Source organism: Stegostoma tigrinum, chromosome 16, assembly GCF_030684315.1.
Source record: "Stegostoma tigrinum isolate sSteTig4 chromosome 16, sSteTig4.hap1, whole genome shotgun sequence".
NCBI classification, from domain to species: domain Eukaryota; kingdom Metazoa; phylum Chordata; class Chondrichthyes; order Orectolobiformes; family Stegostomatidae; genus Stegostoma; species Stegostoma tigrinum.
Genome location: NC_081369.1, coordinates 67,452,351 through 67,479,174, shown reverse-complemented (window position 1 = coordinate 67,479,174; position 26,824 = coordinate 67,452,351). Strand labels below are relative to the sequence as shown.

Here is a 26,824-nt window from a genome sequence, read left to right as displayed (position 1 = left end):
CAGAGAGTAGTAAGGGAATGGAATGCTTTGCCTGCAACGGTAGTAGATTCGCCAAGTTTAAGTACATTTAAGTCGTCATCGGATAAGTATATGGACGTACATGGAATAGCGTAGGTTAGATGGGCTGGAGATCGGTATGACAGGTCGGCACAACATCGAGGGCCGAAGGGCCTGTACTGTGCTGTAATGTTCTATGTAGAGTGCAGGAGGGCATGCTAGGAGCAGGACCAGGCTTACCTGAAGATGAGGTGTAAACCTGGTGAAGTTGCCCAACTGGACTGCTTGCATGCCAAACAGCATAAGCAGCAAGTGACAGACAGAGCTAAGTGATCCCACAACCAACAGATCAGATGTAAGCTCTGCAGTCTTGCCACATCCAGTCGTGAATGGTGGTTGGCAATTAAACAACTCACTGGAGGACAAGGCACCACAAATATCCCCATCCTTAATGGCAGAAGAACCCAATACATCAGTGCAAAAGATAAGACTGAAGCATTTGCAGCAATCTTCAGCCGGAAGTGCCGAGTGGATGATCCATCTCGACCTCCTCTCATGATCTCCAGCATCAGAGAGGGAGGTAAAAGCGGTGGAGGAGTTGCAGTACTGATCGAAGGCGATAGCACCGCCGTACTGAAGGAGGGCACCATGGAGGACTCAAGCAGTGAGTCAATATGGTTAGAACTCAGAAATAGGAAGGATGCAGTAACAATGTTGGGGCTGTACTACAGACCTCGCAACAGCGAACGTGAGATAGAGGTACAAACGTGAAAACAGATAATGGAAAGGTGTAAGAGCAACAGGGTGGTGGTGATGGGAGATTGTAATTTTCCCAATATTGACTGGGATTCACTCAGTGTTAGGGGTCGAGATGGAGCAGAATTTGTAAGGTGTGTCCAAGAGGGTTTTCTAGAGCAGTATGTATGTCGTCCAACTTGGGAAGTGGCCATACTGGACCTGGTGCTGGGGAATGAACCTGGCCAGGTGGTTGATATTACAGTAGGGGACTACTTTGGAAATAGCGACCACAGTTCCGTAAGTTTTACAATACTCATGGACAAGGATGGGAGTGGTCCTAAAGGAAGAATACTAAACTGGGGGAAGGCCGACTATACCAAGATTCGGCAGGATCTGAGGAACGTAGATTGGGAGAAGCTGTTTGAAGGTAAATCCACATTTGATATGTGGGAGGCTTTTAAGGAGAGGTTGATTAGTGTGCAGGAGAGACATGTTCCTGTGAAAATGAGGAATAGAAAAGGCAAGATTAGGGAACCATGGATGACAGGTAGAATTGTGAGACTAGCCAAGAGGAAAAAGGAAGCATACATGAGGTCTAGGTGACTGAAGACAGACGAAGCTTTGCAAGAATATCGGGAATGTAGAGCGAATCTGAAATGAGGGATTAAGAGGGCTAAGAGAGGACATGAGATATTGCTGGCAAACATGGTTAAGGAAAATCCCAAAGCCTTTTATTCATATATAAAGAGCAAGAGGGTAACTAGAGAAAGGATTGGCCCACTTAAGCACAAAGAAGGAAAGTTATGCGCTGAGTCAGAGAAAATGGGTGACATTCTTAACAAGTACTTTGCATCGGTATTCACCAAGGAGAGGGACATGACGGATGTTGAGGTTAGGGATAGATGTTTGCTTACTCTAGGTCAAGTTGACAAAAGGAAGGAGGAAGTGTTGGGTATCCTAAAAGACATTAAGGTGGACAAGTTCCCAGGTCCGGATGGGATCTCTCCCAGGTTATTGAGTGAAGCAAGAGAGGAAATAGCCTGGGCCTTAACAGATATCTTTGCAGCATCCTTAGACATGGGTGAGGTCCCGGAGGACTGGAGACTTGCTAATGTTGTCCCCTTGTTTAAAAAGGGTAGCAATGATAATCCAGGTAATTATCGACTGGTGAGCCTGACGTCAGTGGTAGGGAAGCTACTACAGAAGATACTGAGAGATAGGATCCATTCCCATTTGGAAGAAAATGGGCTTAATCAGTGATAGGCAACATGGTTTTGTGCAGGGAAGGTCATGTCTTACCAACTTAATAGAATTCTTTGAGGACGTGACAAAGTTGATTGATGAGGGAAAGGCTGTAGATGTCATATACATGGACTTCAATTGGGCGTTTGATAAGGTTTCCCATGGCAGGCTGATGGAGAAAGTGAAGTCACATGGGGTCCAGGGTGTGCTAGCTAGATGGATAAAAAAAACTGGCTAGGCAACAGGGGACAGATAGTACTAGTAGAAGGGAGTTTCTCAAATTGGAGACCTGTGACCAGTGGTGTTCCACACGGATCTGTGCTGGGACCACTGTTGTTTGTGATATATGTAAATGATTTGGAGGAAGGTGTAGGTGGCCTGATCAGCAAGTTTGCTGATGACACTAAGATTGGTGGAGTAGCAGATAGTGAAGGGGACTATCAGAGATTACAGCAGAATATAGATAGATTTGAGAGTTGGGCAGACAAATGGCAGATGGAGTTCAATCCAGGCAAATGCGAGGTGATGTATTTTCGAAGATCTAATTCAAGTGCCAACTATATAGTAAATGGAAAAGTCCTCGGGAAAACTGACGAACAGAGAGATCTGGGTGTTCAGGTCCATTGCTCCCTGAAGATGACAACGCAGGTCAATAGGGTGGTCAAGAAGGCATATGGCATGCTTTCCTTCATTGGGCGGGGTATTGAGTACAAGAGTTGGCAGGTCATGTTGCAGTTGTATGGAACTTTGGTTTGGCCACATTTGGAGTACTGTGTACAGTTCTGGTCGCCACATTACCAAAAGGATGTGGATGCTTTGGAGAGGGTGCAGAGGAGGTTCACCAGGATGTTGCCTGGTATGGAGGGTGCTAGCTATGAAAAGAGGGTGAGTAGATTAGGATTATTTTCATTAGAAAGATGGAGATTGAGGGGGGACCTGATTGAGGTCTACAAAATCATGGGGGGTATAGACAGGGTGGATAGCAAGAAGCTTTTTCCTCCCAGAGTGGGGGACTCAATTACTCGGGGACATGAGTTCAAAGTGAGAGGAGGAAAGTTTAAGGGAGATACGCGTGGAAAGTTCTTTACACAGAGGGTGCTTGGGTGCCTGGAATGCGTTGCCAGCGGAGGTGGTAGACGCAGGCACATTAGCGTCTTTTAAGATATATTTGGACAGGTACACGGATGGCAAGGGAGCAAATGGACACAGTCCGTTAGAGAAGAGATGACAGGTTCGACAGAGGATCTTGATCGGCGCAGGCTTGGAGGGCCGAAGGGCCTGTTCCTGTGCTGTAATTTTCTTTGTTCTTTATCACAGATATCAGTCTTTTGCAAATTCACTCCACATGGTAAGAAGAAACAGTTGGAGGCACTGTAAAGGTTATGATGATTTTCCAACAACAGTACTGAAGACTCATACTCCAGAAATTGTTGATACCCTAGCCAAGCTCTCTCAGTAGAGTTAGAAATCTGGCATTACCTGATAATGTGGAAAATTGTCCAGAGTTGTTCTCTACATAAAACATAGGACAAATCCAACTTGGCTAATTGACATCCCAAGTAGCAACAAGCAACACCAACTTAACAGTAACCTGCTCACTATCGTCTGAGTTCTGCCAGGGCCATTCAGCTCCTGACCTCATTACAACTTTGGTTCAAACGTGGACAGAACAGCTGAATTTCAGAGGTAAGGTGCGAGTGACAGCCCTTGACATCAAGGCTGCATTTGAACAAATGTGTTGTCAAAGAGCTCTAGAAAAAGTGCAATCAGTGGGTATCAGGCAGAAAACATTCCACTGGTTGGAGTCAAAATAAAAACCAAAAGAACTGCAGATGCTGTAAATCAGGAACAAAAACAAAAGTTGCTGGAAAAGCTCAGCAAGTCTGGCAGCATCTGTGGAGGAGAAAACATAGTAAATGTTTCGGGTCGGGTGACCTTTCCTCAGAAATATTTATTCATCTTTCTCGGTTTTCTCTGCAGTTGTCTAAAATGTTTTGCTTCAATTATTTGTCCAACTTCCTTTTGAGAATTACTACTGTATCAGTTTCCACTGAGGAAGGGTCACTGGGCCCAAAATGTTAACTCTGATTTTCTCTTCACAGATGCTGCCAGACCGGCTCAGCTTTTCCAGAAACTTCTGTTTTTGTTGTTGTGTATGTTCTAACTGTGTCAGGTGTTTTCAAAAGAGTAATGATGGGATGTTTCAGAGAATCTCACAGCTGGCATTCTCTGCTGCCACTGTGCATCAGTAATACAGGCAGTAAATGCTGAAGACGTTATGTGGGGTGCCATCTCTTCTTCAAAGAAAACAGGCTGACTTCTTCAACCTACCCACATAATTGAAGATTCTAATCCTTGGAGCCCTGACCTACCTGTTCTCTTTAATATAATGAAAATTTTGATCAAACCAACATTTAACTTTTCGTATTCCAGAGAATAAAACCCCAGTTCACGTAATACTCCTTTCATCTGGCTGTAAACCTTGGATCCAATTTACATGAAGGGTCTTGGGCCTGTCAAGACTTGTCTGTGTAAAAGCTGTGGTGGAAACAAAACACATACAGCATTTGTGCACATATTTGCATACCTGAGAAAAAACCTGGGACATTCGGACCACATGGCTCAGGTACAAAATTATAGGCCAGCAGGAAGGATCTTTAGTGTTTCTTGCTGCCTTAAAGAGAATGACCCAATAGGTGACTCTGTATAACGGGAAGTCAGGCTCCAAATTTTGTTGTAGAAAACTGCACTTTTCTACGTAATTGCTCAGAAAAGCCCATCACCTAGAGCTGGCTCTCGAAAAAGATTTATTCATATTTCTACTCTTTCTCTGCAGTACTGTAAAATGTTTCCCTTCAATTATTTATCCAATTTACTTTTGAAAATTACTACTGTAGTACTGTACTACTATATTCATTCAGGCAGTTCAATCCAGATCATAATTCCTCATCGTGTAAGAACAATCGTCATCTCACCTCTAGCCACTAAGCTTACTGCCATTAGAAAGAGTTTCTCTGTACTTATTCAAAACCATGCATAAAATGAACACCTCAGTTGAATTTTGCCTTAACTTCCCCTGCATTTAGGAGAACAATTCGAGCTTTTTTACCTCTCCATGTAATTTAATCCTCTCGTCCTTCCCTTGAGAGTTCAGTAGCAAATCGTGGGAACTCTAGTTTGAACCAGCCACAAATGAGGAGCAAACTGTATTCTACCTCCCAAAAATATGTCCTAAGAACACCCAAACTGTCAATGTAAACACCTTATCTTTCAGGAGATCCACATGGAGGAAATTTCTAAATTGACTTATTACTTCAAGCTGAAGTGTAATCCTCCCTGTCTCAAGGAAATGCAGACTGCAGGCTATTTCTTCAGGGCTGAAAATAAACAACAGGTGCTATTAATAGAACATGTAAACTTTTCAGTCTTTCCATTTAACTGTGGGGTCATGACACTTGATAAACTCCTTTCTTTGATGGAAGTCAATCAATTACTGAGATTACAAAGTGTAGAGCTGGATGAACACAGCAGGCCAAGCAGCATCTTAGGAGCACAAAAGCTGATGTTTCGGGCCTGGACCCTTCCCGAAATGTCAGCTTTTGTGCTCCTAAGATGCTGCTTGGCCTGCTGTGTTCATCCAACACCACACTTTGTTATCTCGGATTCTCCAGCATCTGCAGTTTCCATTATCTCTGATCACAATTTTAACTTCACTGCGAAGCCTCTTCCAGGATTCCTAACCTGAAGAAGTTACTCTCCCCTCTCCAGATCAACCTGAGGGGATCTCTCTCCCACTGCAACTCCGCGTCCCCCTCTCTCCCTATTTATTTCAGAATCCTCACCCCCATCCCCCTTTTCTGATGAAGGGTCGAGACCCAAACGCCAGCTTTCCTGCTCGGCCTGCTGTGTTCATCCAGCTCCACACTTTGTTATCTCGGATTCTCCAGCATCTGCAGTTCCCATTATCTCTGATACAATTATGGAGATTGTTTCTCTCTAAAACAAAGTGTTGTACATTTTACTGTTTGCAGAATAGGAGATGGATTGGAAATTCAGAGAATGGTGGATTTGAAATGTATCAAAAGATTATCTATTAAATGGATTCTGTTGCTCTCCTGTTCCCTCCTCAAGCTTGACCGACTTTTTTCTGATTTTCCCCATTATGTTACTGATAACCTGCTCTCAAAAGAGCAACAAGCCACAATAGGCTACTCTGTGCACAACAATACTGAGTTTGCAGTAAATCCAGATTGATTCTGCATTGCATGCATTGGATATGACACATACTGCTGTATCAACAAGAATCTTAAATCTTCAGATGGGTCCTGATATCCAGTCAGCCCCATGCTACCTATTCATCTGCCTTACAACTCCCACATGGAAATTTGCAATAACCAAGACACTGACAATCAACATGGCCTTAGGAAACCACATCAAAAATTTCAGACCAGGTAGCTTTCTCCCACAACATCACTTGCTGTTCTTTGCAGACTGTTTCCTCTGACATCAAACAAGGGCAGCATTTAGGTTCGCTGTGTGCTGCACTCATTAATTACTTCAGGGTTTGTAGCTATATAAAATTATAGAATAGAATTACAGGATTACAGCACAACCAACTATCCATGCCCTAGAACTCAACAAGACCTGCTCAGCTATTCTTTTCTTAAATTGGAATATCAGGGAGTACAGGATTATGACAAGCTGGCACAGTGGAGGAGTTAAAGCTTGGGGCAGAACAATCACAATCTTGTTGAATAGCATGGCAAGTTTGGAGGTCAAATGCCCTACTCCTGCTACTATTTCTTATGCTCCTCCTTTCCCCTGTACCTGAGCAAATTCTGTACTCTTCAGACAGATCCCCTTTTGGAAACCACAATTGAATCTGCCTCTACAACACTCTCAGGTCATGCATTCCAACCATTTGCTGCATGATTATACTTTTCCTCAAGTCACCTTTAGTTCTTTTGTTATTGATCTTAAATTGGCGACCTCTAGTTTATGAGCCTTCCACCAATTTCTCAGATTGTTGCTATCCATGCTTTGAATGTTGCTGAGAAAAGATACATTTCATTAAGTTGATTTGTCTTATTATTACTATATTATACAATATACTACTGAATTGGAAAACAAGCAGACACCTTATCCAACCAGCCTGTGCTTACAAAACTGAAGAGAGTGTCCAATGTTAGATGCAATTTCACATTTGGCCAACCAAACAACACTCTCCTCTCATTCAGTATAAATGTTGTTTTCTCTTACAAATTATCCAGAGGAGTTCAAGATGAAAATCATTTGTGAGGAATCATCATAACTTTGTCGCTTTCATAATCAATGCCTTGTGATCCTCCTCTTCCCTGTCTTTCCAATTTGGAAAGGCAAGGACTAATTAGGGATAGTCAGCATAGCTTTGTTTGTGGGAAATCGTGTCTCACAAATTTGATTGTTTTTTTTTGGGGTGACCCAGAAGACAGATGAAGGCAGAGCAGTAGATGTTGTCTACATGGGCTTCAGCAGGCCTTCAGCAAGGTTCTGCATTGTAGATAGGTTAATATGGTTCAGCCACATGGAATCCAGGGAGATCTGGCAAAATGAATACAAAATTGGCTTGATGCAAGTAGACAGAGGGTGGTGGTAGAGGGTTGTCATTCAGATTGGAGGCCTGTGGCCAGTGGTGTGCCGCAAGATTCAGAGCTGGGTCCACTGTCATTTATTTAACTGATTTGGATGAGAACATGAGAGGCACGGACGTCAAAATTGGTGGTATTGTGGACAGCGAACAATGTTATCTCATGGCACAACTGGATTTTGATCAACTAGGCCAGTGGACCGAGGAATGGCAAAGGAGTTTACTTCAGATAAATGCAAGGAGTTGCATTCTATTAAGGCAAGCAGGGCAGGACTTACACATTTAACTGCAGTGTTGTTGAAGAGACAGAACAAGGGTCCGTAATTCCTTGAAAATGGTGTCACAGATAGACAGGGTGGTGAAGGCGGCATTTGGCATGCTTGCCTTATCAGTCACAGCACTGAGTACAGGAGTTGGAAAGTCGTGTTAGGGCTGTACAAGATAGATCTAGATCACTGAGCATAGAATCCCTACAGTGTGGAAACAGACCCTTCAGCCCAACAAGTCCATACTGGAAGTCAGAGCATCCTACCCAGATCCATCCCCCTATAAACCCACCTAATTTACACATCCCTGAACACTACGGGCAATTTGCCATGGCCAATCCACCTATCCCGTCTTTGAACTATGGGAGGAAACCGGAGCACCCAGAGGAAACCCACACAGATGTGGGAAGAATGTACAAACTCCACACAGACAGTCAGCTGAGGCTGGAATTGAACCCAAGTCCATGGCACTATGAGGTAGCAGTGCTAACCACTGTGCCACCCCAAGATATTGATAAGGGCACATTTGGAGTACTGCGTATAATTCTGGCCACCCTGCTGCTATAGGAAGGATGTTATTAAACTGAAAAGGGTGCAAAAAAGGTTCACAAAGATGTTATTGAGACTGCAAGCTTTCAGCTATAAGGACAGGCGTGGGACATAGGATGCTGAGAGGTAACCTTATTGAGGTTTATAAAATTATGACAGGCAGAGATAAGGTGAATAGCCAAGGTCTTTTCTCCAGGGTTGGGGAGTCCAAAACTAGAGGATGTAGGTTTGACGTGAGACAGGTAAGATTTAAAAGGGATGTGAGGAGTGGCAGATGGATTTTAATTTGCATAAATGCAAGGTATTGCATTTGGTAAAGTTAGCAAGGGCAGGACTTATACCATTAAGTTTATAGTAGAGTCCTGGGAAACATTGTCGAACAAATAGGCCTAGGGGTTCAGGTACATAGTTCTTTGAAAGGTGCGTCACAGTTAGACAGGGTGCTCAAGGTGGCATTAGGCACGTTTGCCTTCATTGCTCACACCATTGAGTACAGGAAGTGGGATGTTGTGTTGAGAGTGAACAGTACTGGTGGAGAACTGTGTACAGTTCTGAATAAAAACTGAAAGAACCACAGATGCTTGAAATAAGAAACAAAAACTGAAATTGTTGGAAAAGCTCAGCAAGTCTGGCAACATCGCTGGACAGGAATCAGCGTTAATATTTTGGGTCCAGTGACGCTTCCTCAGAACAGACCTGCCCTAGAGAAGGATCATTGGACCTGAAATAGTCAGCCTGATTTCTCTCCAAAGATGCTGTCAGGCCTGCATTTTCTGGTTTCCTTGGTCTAGGAAAAATATTATTAAATTGGAGAAGGTTCAGATAAGATTTCCCAGGATGTTGCCGGTATTTAAGTGTTTGAGTTATAAGGAGAGGCTGGACAGGCTGGGAAATTTTTCACTGGAGCATAAGAGTTTGAGGGATGACTCTATAGAGGTTTATAAAATCACAAGGAGCACAGATAAGGTGAATAGCAAAGGTCTTTTGCTTATGGCAGGGGAATTCAAAACTGGGGGCATTTTTTAAGGTGAGAAGAGAAAGATTTAAAAGAGACATGAGGGGCAACTTTTTTTTTTACACAGAGGGTCATGCATGTGTGGAATGAGCTGCCAGAGGAAGTGGTAGACACTAACACAATTACAACATTTAAAAAGACGTCCGTACAGGTACACGAGCCGGAAAGGTTTAGAAGGATATGGGTCAAACACAGGCAAATGGGACTACTTTAGTTTAGGAAACCTGGTTGACATGAACTAGTTGGATTGAATACTTCATAAAAACCAGAAGAACTGCAGATGCTGTAAATCAGGAATAGAGACAAAGTTGCTGGAAAAACTCAGCAAGTCTGGCAGCATCTGTGAAGGAAAAATCAGAGTTAACATCTCGGGTCCAGTGATTGGAGGAAGGTATAGGAGAGATGTCAGAGGTAGGTTCTTCAAGCAGATAGTGGCGGGCATATGGAATGTGCTGCCGGCAGTGGCTGTGGAGTCAGATACTTTAGAGACTTTTAAATGACTCTTGGATAGGCACATGGAGGATAGTAAAATGTAGGGTATGCAGGGTAGTTTGATCTTAGTAGGATAATAGGTCAGCATAACATCATGGGCCAAAGGGCCTGTACTGTACTGTTCTATATACATACAGATGAGGAAGGACACCACTTTGATTGGGACAACACATCCATCCTAGGACAAGCCAAACAGAGACACGCACGAGAATTCCTAGAAGCTTGGCATTCCAACGGGAACTCCATCAACAAACACATTGGCTCCAAATCAATCTACCATCCCCTGAGAAAAAGAACAGGAAATGACATCACCAACCCAAGGAAACCTAAACAGATAAATAGAAAGCGGGGCATAACACCAGCGCTTCGTCGGAGGCTCACTGATGATGTTACCTAGAATGGTGACGAAACGTCTGAGAACTAACCTTCCAGCTCAGCGAGCAAACTCACATCCAGAACCTCAACCTGGGCTACAAATCTTCTCTAAACTTGCTGTACTGTTCTATGTTCTATTTGAATTTCTCATGTCACACAATAGTCCAATCATATTAAGAAAGCTTGGTCTAAGTTATGATACCAGGCAGACCATGCAGGAAATCTCTCACATTAAGTATTTTCTGGTTCTCCCTCTCTAGCCTTTCGCGATTCTTTCACTTATGAAAGGTCTGCTGTTAACCTTCTCTTTGCTGAGAAGAACAGACTTAACTTCTTCACTCTACCATCCCAGCCCTCAGACCTGGAAAAATTTCTGCACCCTGTCTGAAGCTTCCAAATCTTTCCCAGAGTGTGGTGTCCAGAAATGTAACGTACCAATTGAGGTTCACCGTGAGCTCTTGCCTTTTATACTCCATGCCCCTATTTATAAAGGACAGTTTCTGTCAGCCTTATTATTCATTTCCCAATCTGCCACCTGTCAATGCTTTGTGCACAGTTAACGTCAGATTACCTGGTTTTTCCTCTGTATTAAATTTCATCTGCCATGCATCTGTCAATTTCACTGACCTATGTTATGCCCTTGAAGTCTAATACCATCATCCTCACAGAATACTTCCAAGATTTGTGCCAGTTGCAAATTACAAAATTGTGCACTGTATACCGAAGTCTAGGTTATTAATATAGGTAAAGAAACGCAGTGGTCCTAATATCTATCTTTGGGGAACCCCATTAGATGGGGCCATAGGACTTAGAAACAGTTATAGACCATTCGGCCCTACAAGCCACTCCACCATGCAATGAAATCATGGTTGATCTGTCTGCAGTTTCAATTTCACTTTCCTGTTTGGTTCCCATAACACTTGACTCTCTCATCTATTAAAAATGTAACTTGGTCTTGAACTAATTTAAAGATTCAGACTCCATTACTTTCTGAAGAAAAGAGTTTCACACTTTGGTAGCTCTCCTTAGTTCTCCTTATCTCTGTCTTGAAAGGGGGACCTCTAATCTTTAAACAAAGGCCCCTACTTTTAGTCTCTCCAGCAATACCTCTGGGTATTCACCCTATCCAGACCCCTCAACATCTTATGTGTTTCAATTAGATCATCTCTGAATCTTTTAAACTCTAATGGATATAAGCCCTTCATTCCCAGGAATAAAATTTCTCCAGTCTGACAATCACCATTATACTTAGTTCCCTATCACTCAGCAAACTTTGCATTGATGGTGCCAGTGTTTCTTTCATCCATGGGATCAACATTAGCCATCTCGGTTACTTTATCAAAAAATACTCAAGCAAGTTAATTCAACACAATTTGCCGACAACACATCTGTACCGGTCTTTCTTAATTAATCCACGTTTGTTTAAATGATTATTAATTTTGTCCTGCATTATCATTTCTAAAAGCTTTCCCACCAGTGAGATTAAACTGACTGGCTTGCAGTTGCCAGGTTTAACATTACAATCTATTTTGAACAATGGCACAAACATCTGAAATTTTACAATCCCCCAACACAAACTCTGCATCAGAGGATTAACAAAAAATGTTTCAGTAACCACCTAATATCACATTAGGCTGGTGGCACAAATTCTAACAGAAGATATCAGAATGTCTAGCTAATTTTCAAAACCTGAAATCAACTAAGTGTACAGTGTGATTGGGCAGCGGAGAATTAAAAATGAAAACTATATTGTATTTACAACATAGAAACAGATCATTTGGACGCGTGCTTAAGCTTCAGATGAGCCACTTCTCACTTGACTTTAACTTGCTCTACTGCATTTAACTCTGTCAACATACAACTTATACATAAAAAGAAAACACAAAAAGTAGAAACAGGTGAAGACCATTTGATCCTTCAAGCTTGCTCTGATAGATTGTAGTTATACAATGCCTTTACAGACCACCAGACATCTCAAAAGCATTTTACAATTAATTCTTTACTTCTTTGAAGTGGAGTCAACTCTAGCCTAGACATCTGAAGGCATTGGTAGTAATGGTGAACTTATCAAAACTGGAATGCTCAACATTACCGGAATTAAATGAGCTCAGATATCTCAAATGGTAGGTAGAGATTACAAGAGATAGGGAGGGTTTAAAGTCAAGGAGTGATTCAAAAACAAGGATGAAGATTCTAACACCATACATTGCTTTTCTGGGAGTCAATGTAGTTCAGCGAGCTATGGAATGCTAGGGAACATAGTGCAAGTCAGACACAGGTAGCAGTGTTTTGGAGGGCCTTAAATTCACAGAGGGTAGAATGTTGAGGACCAGCAAAGAAGAATATGTTGGAATAATCAAAGCTGGAGATAACAAAGGCATGAATAGGGGTTTCAGCAGCAGATCAGCTAAGGCAGATGTGAAGTTAGCCGATGTTACAAAAGTGGAAATAATGGAATGAATCAGAAGTTCATCTCAGGTCAAATAATACATGCTGATGCCTGAGGCAAAGATGTTATGATGAAAGATTGAGCAGGTTGGGCTCTTCACTCATTAGTGCTTAGAAGAACAAATGATAATCTTATTGAAACATTGCAAATTTCAAGTCACCCAGCTCCTGCACGAGCAACTGCTTGCGGTACATTGTCTGTAACTGTGGTAGGAGTGGGTTTCGAATCCATGACTGGTTAGAGACTGGAGCTTAAATCCAGCACATTAGACCACTAGCCATAAGATTCTGAGATAGTAGGAACTGCAGATGCTGGAGAATCCAAGATAATCCTTCTTCTGGTGGGTTTTAAAGGGTAAATGTTACTTCCGGTCATGCAGGAATCTCACAGGATGGATCACAATTTAAAAATGAGCAGAGATAATAGGAACTGCAGATGCTGGAGAATCCAAGTTAACAAGGTGGAGAGCTGGATGACCACAGCAGGCCAAGCAGCATCATAGGAGAAGGAAAGCTGATGTTTCGGGCCTAGGAGTCTCAACAGAAACTTCAGAAAAAAAATGCATGTACAAGGTTTAAAGCAATATAGCATCACAGATGTAGTAATAAAACCAAGAACTACGAAAGTTCAAATTCTGAAACAAAAGTAGCGATTGCTGGAGAAACTCAGCAAGTCTGGTAGTATCTGTGGACAGAAATCAGACAATGTTTTGGGTCCAGTGACCGTTCATCAGAACATACAAATTGGCTAATGCTCTGACAGATGCTCAGGCAGATAGTGGTCCTCAGGTTGGAAATGATGTAGCCATGAGTCAGTTTTTTGTGTTTTTGTTCTGCATTTGCGATGTGGACTTGAACACATGAATCACTTGACTGTGACTGTCAAGCTGCAAGTTCAAACATGAAGCATTGACCGAAACATGAAACAGCAACATTTGCAAGTGTTCGGCTTTTGAACTCTGCATCAGATGGCAGGGGTCATTAGATATTTTTAAAAGAGAGATATTTGGATTGTTATTAAAGAGGGGAATCAGGGTAAATAAAAACATGGAATTTGAACTCACACGATCAGGCATAATCTTACTGAATGGCACAGCAAGCTCAAAAATGCTGAATTGTCTACTTCTGCTCCTATTTTATATGCTTGTAATGTAGACAGCACAATTTTTCATTGTTGTTTTTGAGTAGTGGAATGTTTTATTCAAATTATTTCTTACCTTGAATTGCAGACAAATAAACAAATGAGTCTTCGTGCTTCAGATTTTCCAGAAATACCTAAAATAATAAAACTTCACTGAGAATCAACATGAGGCAGGTAACACCCATTAACAGAATCAGAGATTGGAGCTATCCAGTTACATTATTTACAGCAACATCTACTGAAAACAACTTGTGATACTGCAGTAGTGTCCCCACCTCTGGATCAGAAAGTCTACCTTCAAGTCCTACCTGCCACATGTGTTACAAGATGTCTAAACAGGTTGATTAAAAATAATCCTCTGTGTAATCAAATTGCATTCTGAGAGTGCCTATGGAATCTGACACCATCACCTTACTAGGAATTGGAAGATCTATCTCAGCCCCTACCCGAGGTACCCACTATCACAATTCAATGCATAGCCTTTCAGTTCACTTTGGATAAAGTCAAGAAACAGCTGAGCATGCCGAGCAGTATAAAGGTCCTAACAACAGCCCCACAGTAGTATTTATAAGTAGTGCTTCAGAACTAGCCATACCTCTAACCAGTGCATGGTAACACTGGTAAGTACTCAGCAAGGTGGAAAATTGCTTGGCTATGGTTTGTCCCCAAAAGGCAGACAAATCTAATCTGGCTAATTAACACCCATCAGTCTATTGTTGTTCAAAGCGAAGAATGGTGTTGTTAACAGCGCTATCAAGCAGTGTTTACACAGCAATAATCTGTTCACCGACACTCAGTATGGGTTCTGCCAGTGCCACTTAGCTCACGATCTCATTATAGCTAAGATCCAGACATGGACAAAAGAGCTGAATTTCAGACGGGAGGTGAGATTGGCTGCCAATTGCCCCAATGAGGTAGCGTTTGACCAAATGTGGCATCAAAGAGCCCTAACAAAACTGAAGTTAAAGGGAATCAGAGAAAGCAACTGACTGTTTAGAATCACACCAAGCTGAAGGGAAAATGGTGGTGGTTCTTGGAGACCAATGAATTCAGCCCCAGGGCACCTCTGCAGGAGTTGCTCAGGATAGTGTTCTAGACAGAACCGTCTTTGGTTTGTGAATGTAGAAACAAGGAATAAGGGTAGGCCACTCGGCTCTTTCGACCTGCTCTGCCATTCGCAAGATCATGATTTTAACATCAACTCTAGATTCCCATGTACTACCAATAATCTTTCATTTCCATGGTATTCACAAACCTCTCTACCTTTGCCTTTAAAATACATAAAGATTCTGTATCCACTGCATTTTAGTAACTCAGATAATTTCATTTTTCCATCTCTGCCTAGGGGGGAAACTCTTATTTCTAAACAATGGCCCCTAGTTCCAGATCCTCCCGTAAGAGGAAACATCCTTTCAACATCCACACCACCAAGTCCCTTCAGGATCTTATATGTTTCAATTAAGTCAACTCTGACTCTTATAAACTCCAGAGAATAAAGGCCCAGTCTGTCTAGCCTTCACTCATTAGGCAATCTGCCCATTCCAAGGATCAGTCTAACAAATCTTCTCTGAACTACCTCAACAGAGTAACATCATCCTTCCATAAACATGGTGACAAGTATTTCAGGTGTGATCTCATCAATGTCTTGTTTAACTGAAGCATAACATCCCCACATTTTGCATTTAATTGCAAAAAAATGTAACATGCTTTTTCTTGATCACGTGCTGTGCCTACGTACATATTACCATCTACAATTCATGCACTAGGTCACCCAGACCTCTCTGCACCTCAGAGCTCCACAACCTCTCATCATTCAGATAATATACTTCCTTATTCTTTTTACCAAAAGTGCACAACGTACTCCATTTGCCAGATAGTGGCCTACTCACTTAATCTATCTATATTCCTTTGTAAGCTCCTTACAGACTATTTAAAACTCACTTGCTTACGAGATAACAAAGTGTGGAGCTGGATGAACACAGCAGGCCAAGCAGCATCTTAGGAGCTCAAAAGCTGACGTTTCAGGCCTCGACCCTTCATCAGAAAAGAGGAATGGGGAGAGGATTCTGAAATAAATAGGGACGGGGGGAGGCAGATTGACGATGGATAGAGGAGAAGATAGGTGGAGAGGAGAGTCTAGGTGGGGAGGTAGGGAGGGGACAGCTCAGTCCGGGGAGGAGGGACAGGTCAAAGGGGGGGAGGGGGGGGAGAATGAGGTTAGTAGGTAGGAAAATTGAGGTGTGGCTTGAGGTGAGAGGAGGGGATAGGTGAGAGGAAGAACAGGTTAGGGAGGCAGGGATGAGCTGGGCTGGTTTTGGGATGCGGTGGGGGCAGGTGAGATTTTGAAGCTGGTGAAATCCACATTGATACCATCGGGCTGCAGGGTTCCTCCCAAGTGGAATATGAGTTGCTGTTCCTGCAACCTTCGGGTGGCATCATTGTGGCACATCAGGAGGCCCAGGGTGGACATGTCATCCAAGGAATTGGGAGGGGGGGGGTGGCGTGGAGTTCAGATGGTTCGCGACTGGGAGGTGCAGTTGTTTATTGCAAACCGAGCGTAGAACCTATCACCTTCTGCAAAGCGGTCCCCAAGCCTCCGCTTGGTTTCCCTGATGTAGAGGTAGCCACACCGGGTACAGCGGATGCAGTATACCACATTGGTGGATGTGCACGTGAACATCTGCTTGATGTGGAAAGTCTTCTTGGGGCCTGGGATGGGGGGGTGAGGGAGGTGGTGTGGGGGGAAGCGTAGCACTTCCTGCGGATGCAGGGGAAAATACCAGGTGTGGTGGGGTTGGAGGGGAGTGTGGAGCGGACAAGGGAGTCACGGAGAGAGTGTTCTCTCCGGAAGGCAGACAAGGGTGGGGATGGAAAAATGCCTTTAGCGGTGGGGTCGGATTGTAGATGGTAGAAGTGTTGGAGGATGATGCGTTGTATCCAGAGGTTGGAGGAGTGGTATGTGAGGACGAGGGGGATTTTCTTTTGGCGGTTATTGTGGGAGCGGGACGTGAGGGATGAATTATGGGAAATGCGGGAGAAACGGTCAAGGGCGTTCTCGACCACTGCCGGGGGGAGGGGGGGGGGGATGTTGTGGTCCTTGAAGAACAAGAACATCTGGATGTACGGGAGTGGAATGCCTCATCCTGGGAGCAGATGCGGCAGAGGTGAAGGAATTGGGAGGAGGGGATGGAATTTTTGCAGGAAGGTGGATAGGCGGAGGTGTATTCTAGGTAGCTGTGGGAATTGGTGGGCTTGAAATGGACATCGGTTTCTAGGTGGTTGCCTGAGATGGAGACGGAGACAGAGAAGTCCAGGAAGGTGAGGGATGTGTTGGAGATGGTCCAGGTGAACTTGAGGTTGGGGTGGAAGGTGTTGGTGAAATGGATGAACTGTTAGAGTTGTTTGTGTGATCCCCTACATTTAGCTCCCCTTACATTTGCTCCCTTCATCCAAATTATTTATATAAATTGGATAAACAGTTGATGCCCCAGCACTGACCCATGTAGCACACCACTCATGACAATAATGCCAGCCTGAAAAAGACAGATTTATTCTTACTCCCTGCTTTCTGTTAGCCAGCCAATCTTCTCTCCAAGTCAACGTGTCACCCCCTACACTAACAGTTTTTGTTTTCTGCAATAACCTTTGATGTGGCACCTTATGAAATACCTTCTGGAAATTTAATCTATAGATTCCCCTTTATCCACAACACAAGTTAGAGTCATAGAGATGTACAGCACAGAAATAGATCCTTCAGTCCACTCGTCCATACCGACCCAGGTATCTCAAGTTAATCTAGTTCCATTTGCCAGCATTTGGCTCTTTGGTCCTTGTAAATCTTTTCTGAAACTTCCTATTCTTATCCTCATCCTGCTGCCTTTTAAATGTTGTAATTGCACCAGTCTCCACCATTTACTCTGGCAACTCAGTCAAACAAATAACACACTCGGCGTGAATACATTGCCCATGAAGTCCCTTTTAAATCTTTCCGCGTCATCTTAAATCCATGACCTCTAGTTTTCAACTCCCGTACCCTGGAGAAAAGACCTTGACCATTCACCCTATCCATGTCCCTCATGACTTTTTTAACCTCTATAAGGTCAGACCTTAGCCTCCGATATGAATAAAAGGCTTTGGGATTTTCCTTAACCATGATTGGTAAAGATATCTCTTGTCCCCTTTTAGCCCTCTTAATTCCTCCACGATCACTGTACAAAATTCTGAAACATCCTTCCTACAGCAAAATGGGTGCAACATTTACACCATACTACGCCACACAGTGATTCAAGAAGTGGCTTATCACCACTTGCCTAAGGGTAAATTTTTTTTTCTAATCATTTGTGGGATGTGGGCGTCGCTGGCTGGCCAGCATTTCTTGCCCAACTCATCGATGCCCTTGAGAAGGTGGTGAGCTGTCTTCTTGAACCACTGCAGTCTTCCTGCAGTAGGTTGACCCACAATGCCGTTAGGGAGCGAATTCCGGGGTTTTGGCCCAGCGACAGTGAAGGAATGGCGATATATTTCCAAGTCAGGAACAGTGGCTTGGAGGGGAATTTGGAGGTGGTGGTGTTGCCCTTTGTCTGCTGCCCTTGTCCTGGTTGTGGGTTTGGAAGCTGCTGCCTTAGCATCTTTGGCGAATTTCTGCAGTGCATCTTAGATAGTACACACTGCTGCTACTGAGCGTCAGTGGTGGAGGGAGTGGATGCTTGTGCATGCAGTGCCAATCAAGTGGGCTGTTTTGTCCTGGATGGTGTCAAGCTTCGTGAGTGTTGTTGGGGCTGCACTCATCCAGGAGAATGGGGAGCATTCCAATGCACTCCCGACTTGTGCCTTGTAGATGGAGGACAGGCTTTGAGGATTCAGGAGTTGAGTTATTTGTCACTTTATTCCTTGTTTCTGCCCTGTTCTTGTACCTACTGTGTTTATGTGGTGAGTCCAGTTGAGTCTTTAGTCAATGATAACACCCAGAACGTTGATGGCAGGGGATTCAATGATGGCAACACCATTGAAGGTCAAGGGGTGGTGGTTAGAATGTCTCTTAATGGTGATGGTCATAGCCTGGCATTTGTGTGGCACGAATGTCACTTGCCATTTGTCAGCCCAAGCCTGGATATTTTCCATATCTTGTTGCATTTGAACATGGACTGCTTCAGTATCTGAGGAGTCAGGAATGGTGCTGAATACTGTGTGTGTTCTTTCAGATTCCAGCATCAGCAGTTCCTACTATCTCCTGTTCTGTACTGTTTTATGTTCTAATGGGTAGATTTACATAAATGATTTGGATGTGAACTTAGGAGGTAGGATTAGTAAATTTGCAGATGACACCAAAATTGGTGGTTTAGTGGACAGCTAAGGCGGCACCATCACAGTACCAATAGGGTTTTGACCAGATGGGCCAAGGAGTAGCAGATGGAGTTTAATTTAGATAAATCTGAGGTGCTACATTTTGGCAAGGCAAACCTTTATTGGTCAGTGCATTGAGTATAGGAGTTGAGAGGTCATTTTGCAGCTGTACAGGGCATTGGTTAAGTCACTTTTGGAATACTGCATTAAATTCTGGTCTCCTTGTAATGGGAAAGATACTGTTAAACTTGAAACAGTTCAGAAAAGATTTACAAGGATATTACCAGTGTTGCAGAGCTTGAGCTATAGGGAGAGGCTGAACAGGCTGAGGTTATTTTCCCTGGAGCATTGCAGGCTGAGAGGTGACCTTATGGATGTTTTTAAAATCGTGAAGGGCATTGATAGGATGAACAGCCAAGGTTTTTCTCCCAGTGCAGGGGAGTCAAATATTGGAAGGCATAGGTTTAAGGTGAGGGGGAAAGATGTAAAAGGGACCTAAGGGGCAATGTTTTCATGCAGAGGGTGGTGCACGTCTAGAATGAACCACAAGAGGAAGTGGTGGAGGCTGGTACAATTACGACATTTAAAAGGCATCTGGATGGGTGCAAGAAAGGAAGGGTTGAGGGGGATTTGGCCCAAATGCTGTAAAATGGGACTAGATTAATTTAGGATACCTGATCAGCATTAACAAGTTGGACTGATGTGTCTGTTCCCGTGCTGTACAACTTTATGACAAGTGGCAAAGATAGTGTTTCTTGTCATGGTGAACAATGCTGGATACAAGGAAATTGACACTGATATCTGTCATTTCAAATTTGTTGACGAACTGGCAGTGACCGCAAAGCAATAAGTTCAATTTGTAATGAATCTTGCAAGCCAGTTTTGCTTGAACAATCTTCACAAGTGATCAGTGTAGGAAATAACGTAACTCAACCCTGAGAAGTGGATGATTGTTGACATTTGATTTATTTGAAACAAACAGCTTCTTCTCAAACTATCACCAAACAATGTCTATCACCACAACACCTTTACAGTGTTGGGTATATTGGATGGATATATCAGTTCTACTATTCAACAAGCCAATATCTGCTTGTACGGTTTGGAAGCTGAAACACTTCTTTCCTCGAGCAGTCATCTTACAACCATTTTCACTTCAATTTTTTTCACTTGTATTGAAACACAGAGCACCTGCGTGGTCTAGGAAATAACACAAAAAGAGGCAATGTGAAACCATTAAATTGTGTTCACAAAGTTTCCAGTCACTGTTGGCCCTAATTACCCTAGTTACGTAAATGTTTTCCACGATTGCAGTTTGGAGTCTTCCAAAAGCACATGGGATCAATTCTATCATTCTTTCCGAAGATTGCTATCCAACTTCAACACGCTACTGCTGCTGATAGAAGTCATAATGGTTTCCAAGGTAAATGCACTTGCAGCGCAGATTGAAACTGACAACTCATGTTGCGAGTATCACAAAGATGTGACTGCAAGGGAGCAGGGCTGGGAACTAAATATCCAAGGATACATGTCCTATTGAAAGGATAGGCAGATGGGCAGAGCTTTGAAGAGAGGTTGAGTAGAATAGGATTATTTACATTAGAAAGATGGACATTGAGTGGGGGGGGGGGGACCTGATTGAGGCCTACAAAATCATGAGAGGTATAGACAGGGTGGAGCAAGAAGCTCTCCCCCCATCCCCGAGTGGGGGACTCAATTACTAGGGGTCACGATTTCAAGGTGAGAGGGGAAAAGTTTAAGGGAGACATGCGTGCAAAGTTCTTTACGCAGATGGTGGTGGGCGCCTGGAACACGTTGCCAGCGGAGGTGGTAGAGGCAGGCATGATAGCGTCATTTAAGATGTATCTAGACAGATACAGGAATGGGCAGGGAGCAGAGGGATAGATATCCTTGGAAAATAGGCTCAGAGATAGAAGGAGCTGCAGATGCTGGAGAATCTGAGATAATAAGGTGTAGAGCTGGATGAACATGGAATGCATTGCCAGCAGCAGTTGTGGAAGCAAGGTCATTGGGGTCATTTAAGAGACTGCTGGACATGCATATGGTCACAGAAATTTGAGGGTGCATACATGAGGATCAATGGTCGGCACAACATTGTGGGCTGAAGGGCCTGTTCTGTGCTGTACTGTTCTATGTTCTATGAACACAGCAGGCCAAGCAGCATCAGAAGAGCAGGAAAGCTGACGTTTCGGGCCTAGACCCTTCTTCAACATTTCCGAAGAAGGGTCTAGGCCCGAAACATCTGCTTTCCTGGTCCTCTGATGCCGTTTGGCCTGCTGTGTTCATCCAACTCGACACCTTGTTATCTTGGAAAATAGGCGACAGGTTTAAGTTGAGGATCTGGATCGGCGCAGGCTCAGAGAGCCGAAGGGCCTGTTCCTGTGCTGTAATTTTCTTTCTTCTTTGTCATTCTAGAGGAGGTGGGGTTCTTTGTTAGTAAGAAGTGAAATTAAATCAATAGCAACAGCTGACATAGCATCAGAATCTGTGTGGCGGAGCTGAGGAACCACAAAGGGAAAAAAAAATACCCTATGAGCGTTGTGTACCAGCCTCCTATCAGTAATTAGGATAGGAGGGGAACAAAATAAATCATGAGCTAGAAAAGGCGTGTAAGAAAGGCACTATCACAATTATCACGGGGAATGTGCAATTTCAGGTGGTCTGGGAAGGTCCGATTGGTAGCAGATCTCAACAAAAATAATTTGCGGAATGTCAATGAGACTGGGGGCAGCTTGTGGCAAAGCCTACTAGGGAACAGACAATTCTAAATGAGGTGACGTGTAAAGAAGAGACTTGATTTGAGACCTTAAGACGAAGGAATCCCTTCGGGTGAGTGGCCATAATATGATAGAATTCATCCTGCAGCTAATAGAAGCTAGAATCAGATGTAACTGCATTACAGTTGCATAAGGATAATTACAAATACATACGGCAGAAGTTGATTGGAAGGGGAGCCTAGCAGGGAAGACAGTGGAGTGGAAATGGCAGGTGCTTCTGGGGGTAATTTGGGAGGCAATGGTCATTTTGAGGTAATGACCAAGAGCCAGTGGACATGATCTATTTGTATTGCCAGAAGGCCTTTGACAAAATGTGGCACAGGAGGCTCCTAAATAAGACAAGAGCCCATGAGGTGAGGGGCAAACTACTGGCACAGACACAGGATTGTCAGAAGGCAGAGAGTAGGGATAAAAGGGCCTTTTGCATGATGGCAGCCAGTGACCAGTGGAGTTCAGCAGGGGTCCACGTTGGGACCACAATTAATCATCTGGACAAAGGAATTGTTGCTAATTTTGCGGATGACATAAGGATAGCTAGAGGGACAGGTAGTGTTGAGGAAACAGGAGGCTGCAAAAGGAGTCGGACAGGCTGGGAGAGTGGACAAAGAAGTGGCTAATGGAATACAATGTGGGAGGTTATGTATTTTGCTAGGAAGAATAGAGATGTACACTATTTTCAACATGGGGAAAGGCATCAGAAATCTGAAGCTCAAAGGAACTTAAGAGAATTTGAACTAGGACTCCCGAGTTAACATGCAGGTTCAGCTGGCAGCTAGGAACGCAAACGTAATGTCTGCATTCATTTCAAGAGGGCTGGAATACAACAGCAGAGATGTACTGCTGAGGCTGTATAAGGCTCTGGTCAGACTGCTTTTGGAATACTGAGAGCAGTTTTGGGCTTTATATCTAAGACAGGATTTGCTGGTGTTGGAGGGGATCCAGAGGAGGTTTACAAGAATGATCCAGGAGAAGAAGGGCTTGTCTTATGAGATGTGGTTGAGGACACTGGGTCTGTACTTGCGGAGATTTAGAAGGATGAAGGTAATCTAAATAAAGGACAAAGAACAAAGAAAATAACAGCACAGGAACAGGCCCTTCGGCCCTCCAACCCTTGCCTATTGAGATCCTGTCTAAACCTGTCATCTATTTCCTAAGGGCCTGTATCTCTTTGCACCCTGCACATCCATGTGCCTATTCAGATATATCTTAAAAGACACTAACGTTTCTGCGTCTACCACTTCCGCTGGCAACGCGCTCCAGGCACCCAAGCACCCTCGGTGTGAAGAACTTGCCACGCATATCACCCATAAACTTTCCTCCTCTCACTTTGAATTCATGACTCCTAGTCATTGAGTCCCCCACTCTGGGGGGGAAAAAGCTTCTTGCTATCCACCCTGTCTATACCCCTCATGATTTCGTAGACCTCAAATCGGGTCCTCCCTCAATCTCTGTCTTTCTAATGAAAACAATCCTATTCTACTCAATTTCTTCATAGCTAGCGCCGTTCATATCAAGCAACATCCTGGTGGACCTCCTCTACACCCTCTCCAAAGCATCCACATCCTTCTGGTAATGTGGCGACCACAACTGTACATAGTACTCCAAATGTGGTCGAACCAAAGTCCTATACAACTGCAACATGACCTGCCAACTCTTGCACTCAATACCCCATCCAATGAAGGAAAGCATGCCGTATGCCTGCTTGACCAGCTTACTGACCTGCGTTGTCACCTTTAGGGAACAATGGACCTGAACACCCAGATCTCTCTGTACATCAGTTTTCCCCAGGACTTTTCCATTCACTGCACAGTTCGCTCTTGAATTAGATCTTCCAAAATGCATCACCTCACATTTGACCGGACTGAACTCCATCTGCCATTTATCTGCCCAACTCTCCAATCTATCTATATTCTGCTGTAATCGCTGACAGTCCCCTTCACTATCGGCTACTCCACCAATCTTTGTGTCATCTGTAAACTTGCTAATCAGACCACCTATACCTTCCTCCAAATCATTTACATATATCACAAACAACAGTGGTCCCAGCACAGATCCCTGTGGAACAATACTGGTCACAGGTCTCCAATTTGAGAAACCCCCTTCCACTACTACTCTGTCTCCTGTAGCCTAGCCAGTTTTTTATCCATCTAGCTAGCACATCCTGGACCCCATGCGACTTCAATTTCTCCAGCTGCCTGCCATGGGGAACCTTATCAAATGCCTTACTGAAGTCCAGGTATGTGACTTCTACAGCCTTTCCCTCATCAATCAACTTTGTCACGTCCTCAAGGAATTCTATTAAGTTGGTAAGACATGACCTTCCCTGCACAAAACTATGTTGCCTATCACTGATAAGCCCATTATCTTCCAAATGGGAATAGATCCTATCCCTCAGTATCTTCTCCAGCAGCTTCCCTACCACTGACGTCAGGCTCACCAATTGATAATTACCTGGATTATTTCTGCTACCCTTCTTAAACAAGGGGACAACATTAGCAAGTCTCCAGTCCTCTGGGACCTCACCCGTGTTTAAGGATGCTGCAAAGATGTCTGTTAATGCCCCAACTATTTCCTCTCTCGCATCCCTCAATTACCTGGGATAGATCCCATCCGGACCTGGGGACTTGTATACCTTAATGCCTTTTAGGATACGCAACACATCCTCCTTCCTTATGTCAACTTGACCTAGACTAAGCAAACATCTATCCCTAACCTCAATATCCGTCATGTCCCTCTCCTTGGTGAATACCGATGCAAAGTACTCGTTAGGAACGTCACCCATTTTCTCCGACTCAACTTTCCTTCTTTGTCCTTAAGTGGGCCAATCCTTTCTCTGGTTACCCTCTTGCTCTTTATATATGAATGAGAGAGTTTGGGATTTTCCTTAACCATGTTTGCTGAAGTGATTTCATGTTCCCTATTAATTCCTCTTTCAGATTCGCTCTACATTCCCGATATTCTTCCAAAGCTTCGTCTGTCTTCAGTCACCTAGACCTTATATATGCTTCCTTTTTCCTCTTACCTAGTCTCACAATTTTACCTGTCATCCATGGTTCCTTAATCTTGCCATTTCTATTCCTCATTTTCACAGGAACATGTCTCTCCTGCACGCTAATCAACCTCTCTTTAAAAGCCTCCCACATATCAAATGTGGATTTGCCTTCAAACAGTTTCTCCCAATCTACATTCCCCAGATCCTGCCGAATTTTGATATAGTTGGCCTTCCCCCAGTTTAGAACTCTTCCTTTAGGAACACTGTCATTTTTGTCCATGAGTATTGTAAAACTTACAGAATTGTGGTCAATATTTCCAAAGTAGTCCCCTACTGTAATATCAACCACCTGGCTGGGTTCATTCCCCAGCACCAGGTCCAGTATGGCCCCTTCCCGAGTTGGGCTACATACATACTGCTCTAGAAAACCCTCCTGGACATACCTTACGAATTCTGCTCCATCTTGACCCCTAACACTGAGTGAATCCCAGTCAATGTTGGGAAAATTACAATCTCCCATCACCACCACCCTGTTTCTCCTACACCTTTCCATTATCTGTTTACATATTTGTACCTTTATCTCACGCTTGCTTTTGGGAGGCCTGTAGTGCAGCCCCAACATTGTTACTGCACCCTTCCTATTTCTGAGTTCTACCCATATTGCCTCACTGCACGAGTCCTTGATAGTGCCCTCCTTCAGCATAGCTGTGATATCCTTTTTGACCAGTACTGCAACTCCTCCAACCCTTTTACCTCCCTCTCTATCCTGGGACATCCCGTTGCCAATCATGCCCTTCCCTCAACCAAGTCTGGGTAATAGCAATAACATCATGCACCCAGATGCTGATCCAAGCCCTAAGTTCATCTGCCTTATCTACTACACTTCTCACACGAAAACAAATGCACCTCAGATGACCTGTCCCTTTGTGTTCATCATCTGCTCCCTGCCTACTCTTCCCTTTAGTCAGGCTGACTTCATTATCTAGTTCCCTACAGGCTTTAGTTACTACCTCCTTTCTGTCCAATATTTGGCTCCCATCCCCCTGCCACATTATTTTAAATGCTCCCCAACAGCGTTAGCAAAAGCACCCCCAAGGACATTGGTTGCAGTCCAGCCCAGGTGTAGACTGTCCAATTTGTAATAGTCCCACCTTCTAGGTGTGAGTTTGCTCGCTGAGCTGGAAGGTTCGTTTTCAGACATTTCGTCACCATTCTAGGTAACATCATCAGTGAGCCTCCGATGAAGCGCTGGTGTTATGTCCCACTTTCTATTTGATTTGGAGCCAATCTACCACCCCCTGAGAAAAAGAACAGGAAATGACATCACCAACGCAGGAAATGACATCACCAACCCAAGGAAACCTAAACAGATAAATAGAAAGCGGGACATAACACCAGCGCTTCGTTGGAGGCTCACTGATGATGTTACCTAGAATGGTGACGAAATGTCTGAAAACTAACCTTCCAGCTCAGCGAGCAATCTCACACCCAGAACCTCAACCCGAGCTACAAATCTTCTCAAAACTCGCTAGTCCCACCTGCCCCAGAACCAGTCCCAATGTCCCAAAAATTCATCCTGGCTATTCTTTCATTTCTGCTCTGCTTAGCACGTGGCTTACAGAATACTCAGAGGCCTGGTTAAGTGTGGATGTGGACAAGATGTTTCCATTAGTAGGAGAGACTAGGACCTAAGGGCACAGCCTCACAGTGAAGGGCTGACCCTCAAGATGAGGAGAAATGTCTTCAGCCAGAGGGTGGTGAATCTGTGCAACTCAATGCCGCAGAGGGCTGTGGAGACCAAGTCA

At 43.8% G+C, this 26,824-nt stretch overlaps 1 protein-coding gene across 3 annotated transcripts in view; it reads right to left on the bottom strand.

Moving 5' to 3' along the window:
* The window catches only part of tango6 (transport and golgi organization 6 homolog (Drosophila)), a 153,796-nt gene that overhangs the window by 31,465 nt on the left and 95,507 nt on the right, over positions 1–26,824 (bottom strand). For 2 of the 3 annotated variants that reach the window (XM_059651822.1, XM_059651823.1), the window contains one exon: positions 13,966–14,023. In XM_059651822.1, coding sequence (XP_059507805.1) covers positions 13,966–14,023 — 58 coding nt within the window. Of the gene's footprint in view, positions 1–4,990; positions 5,355–13,965; positions 14,024–26,824 lie in introns of those variants that run through there. The other variant, XM_059651824.1, reaches the window with a different exon arrangement.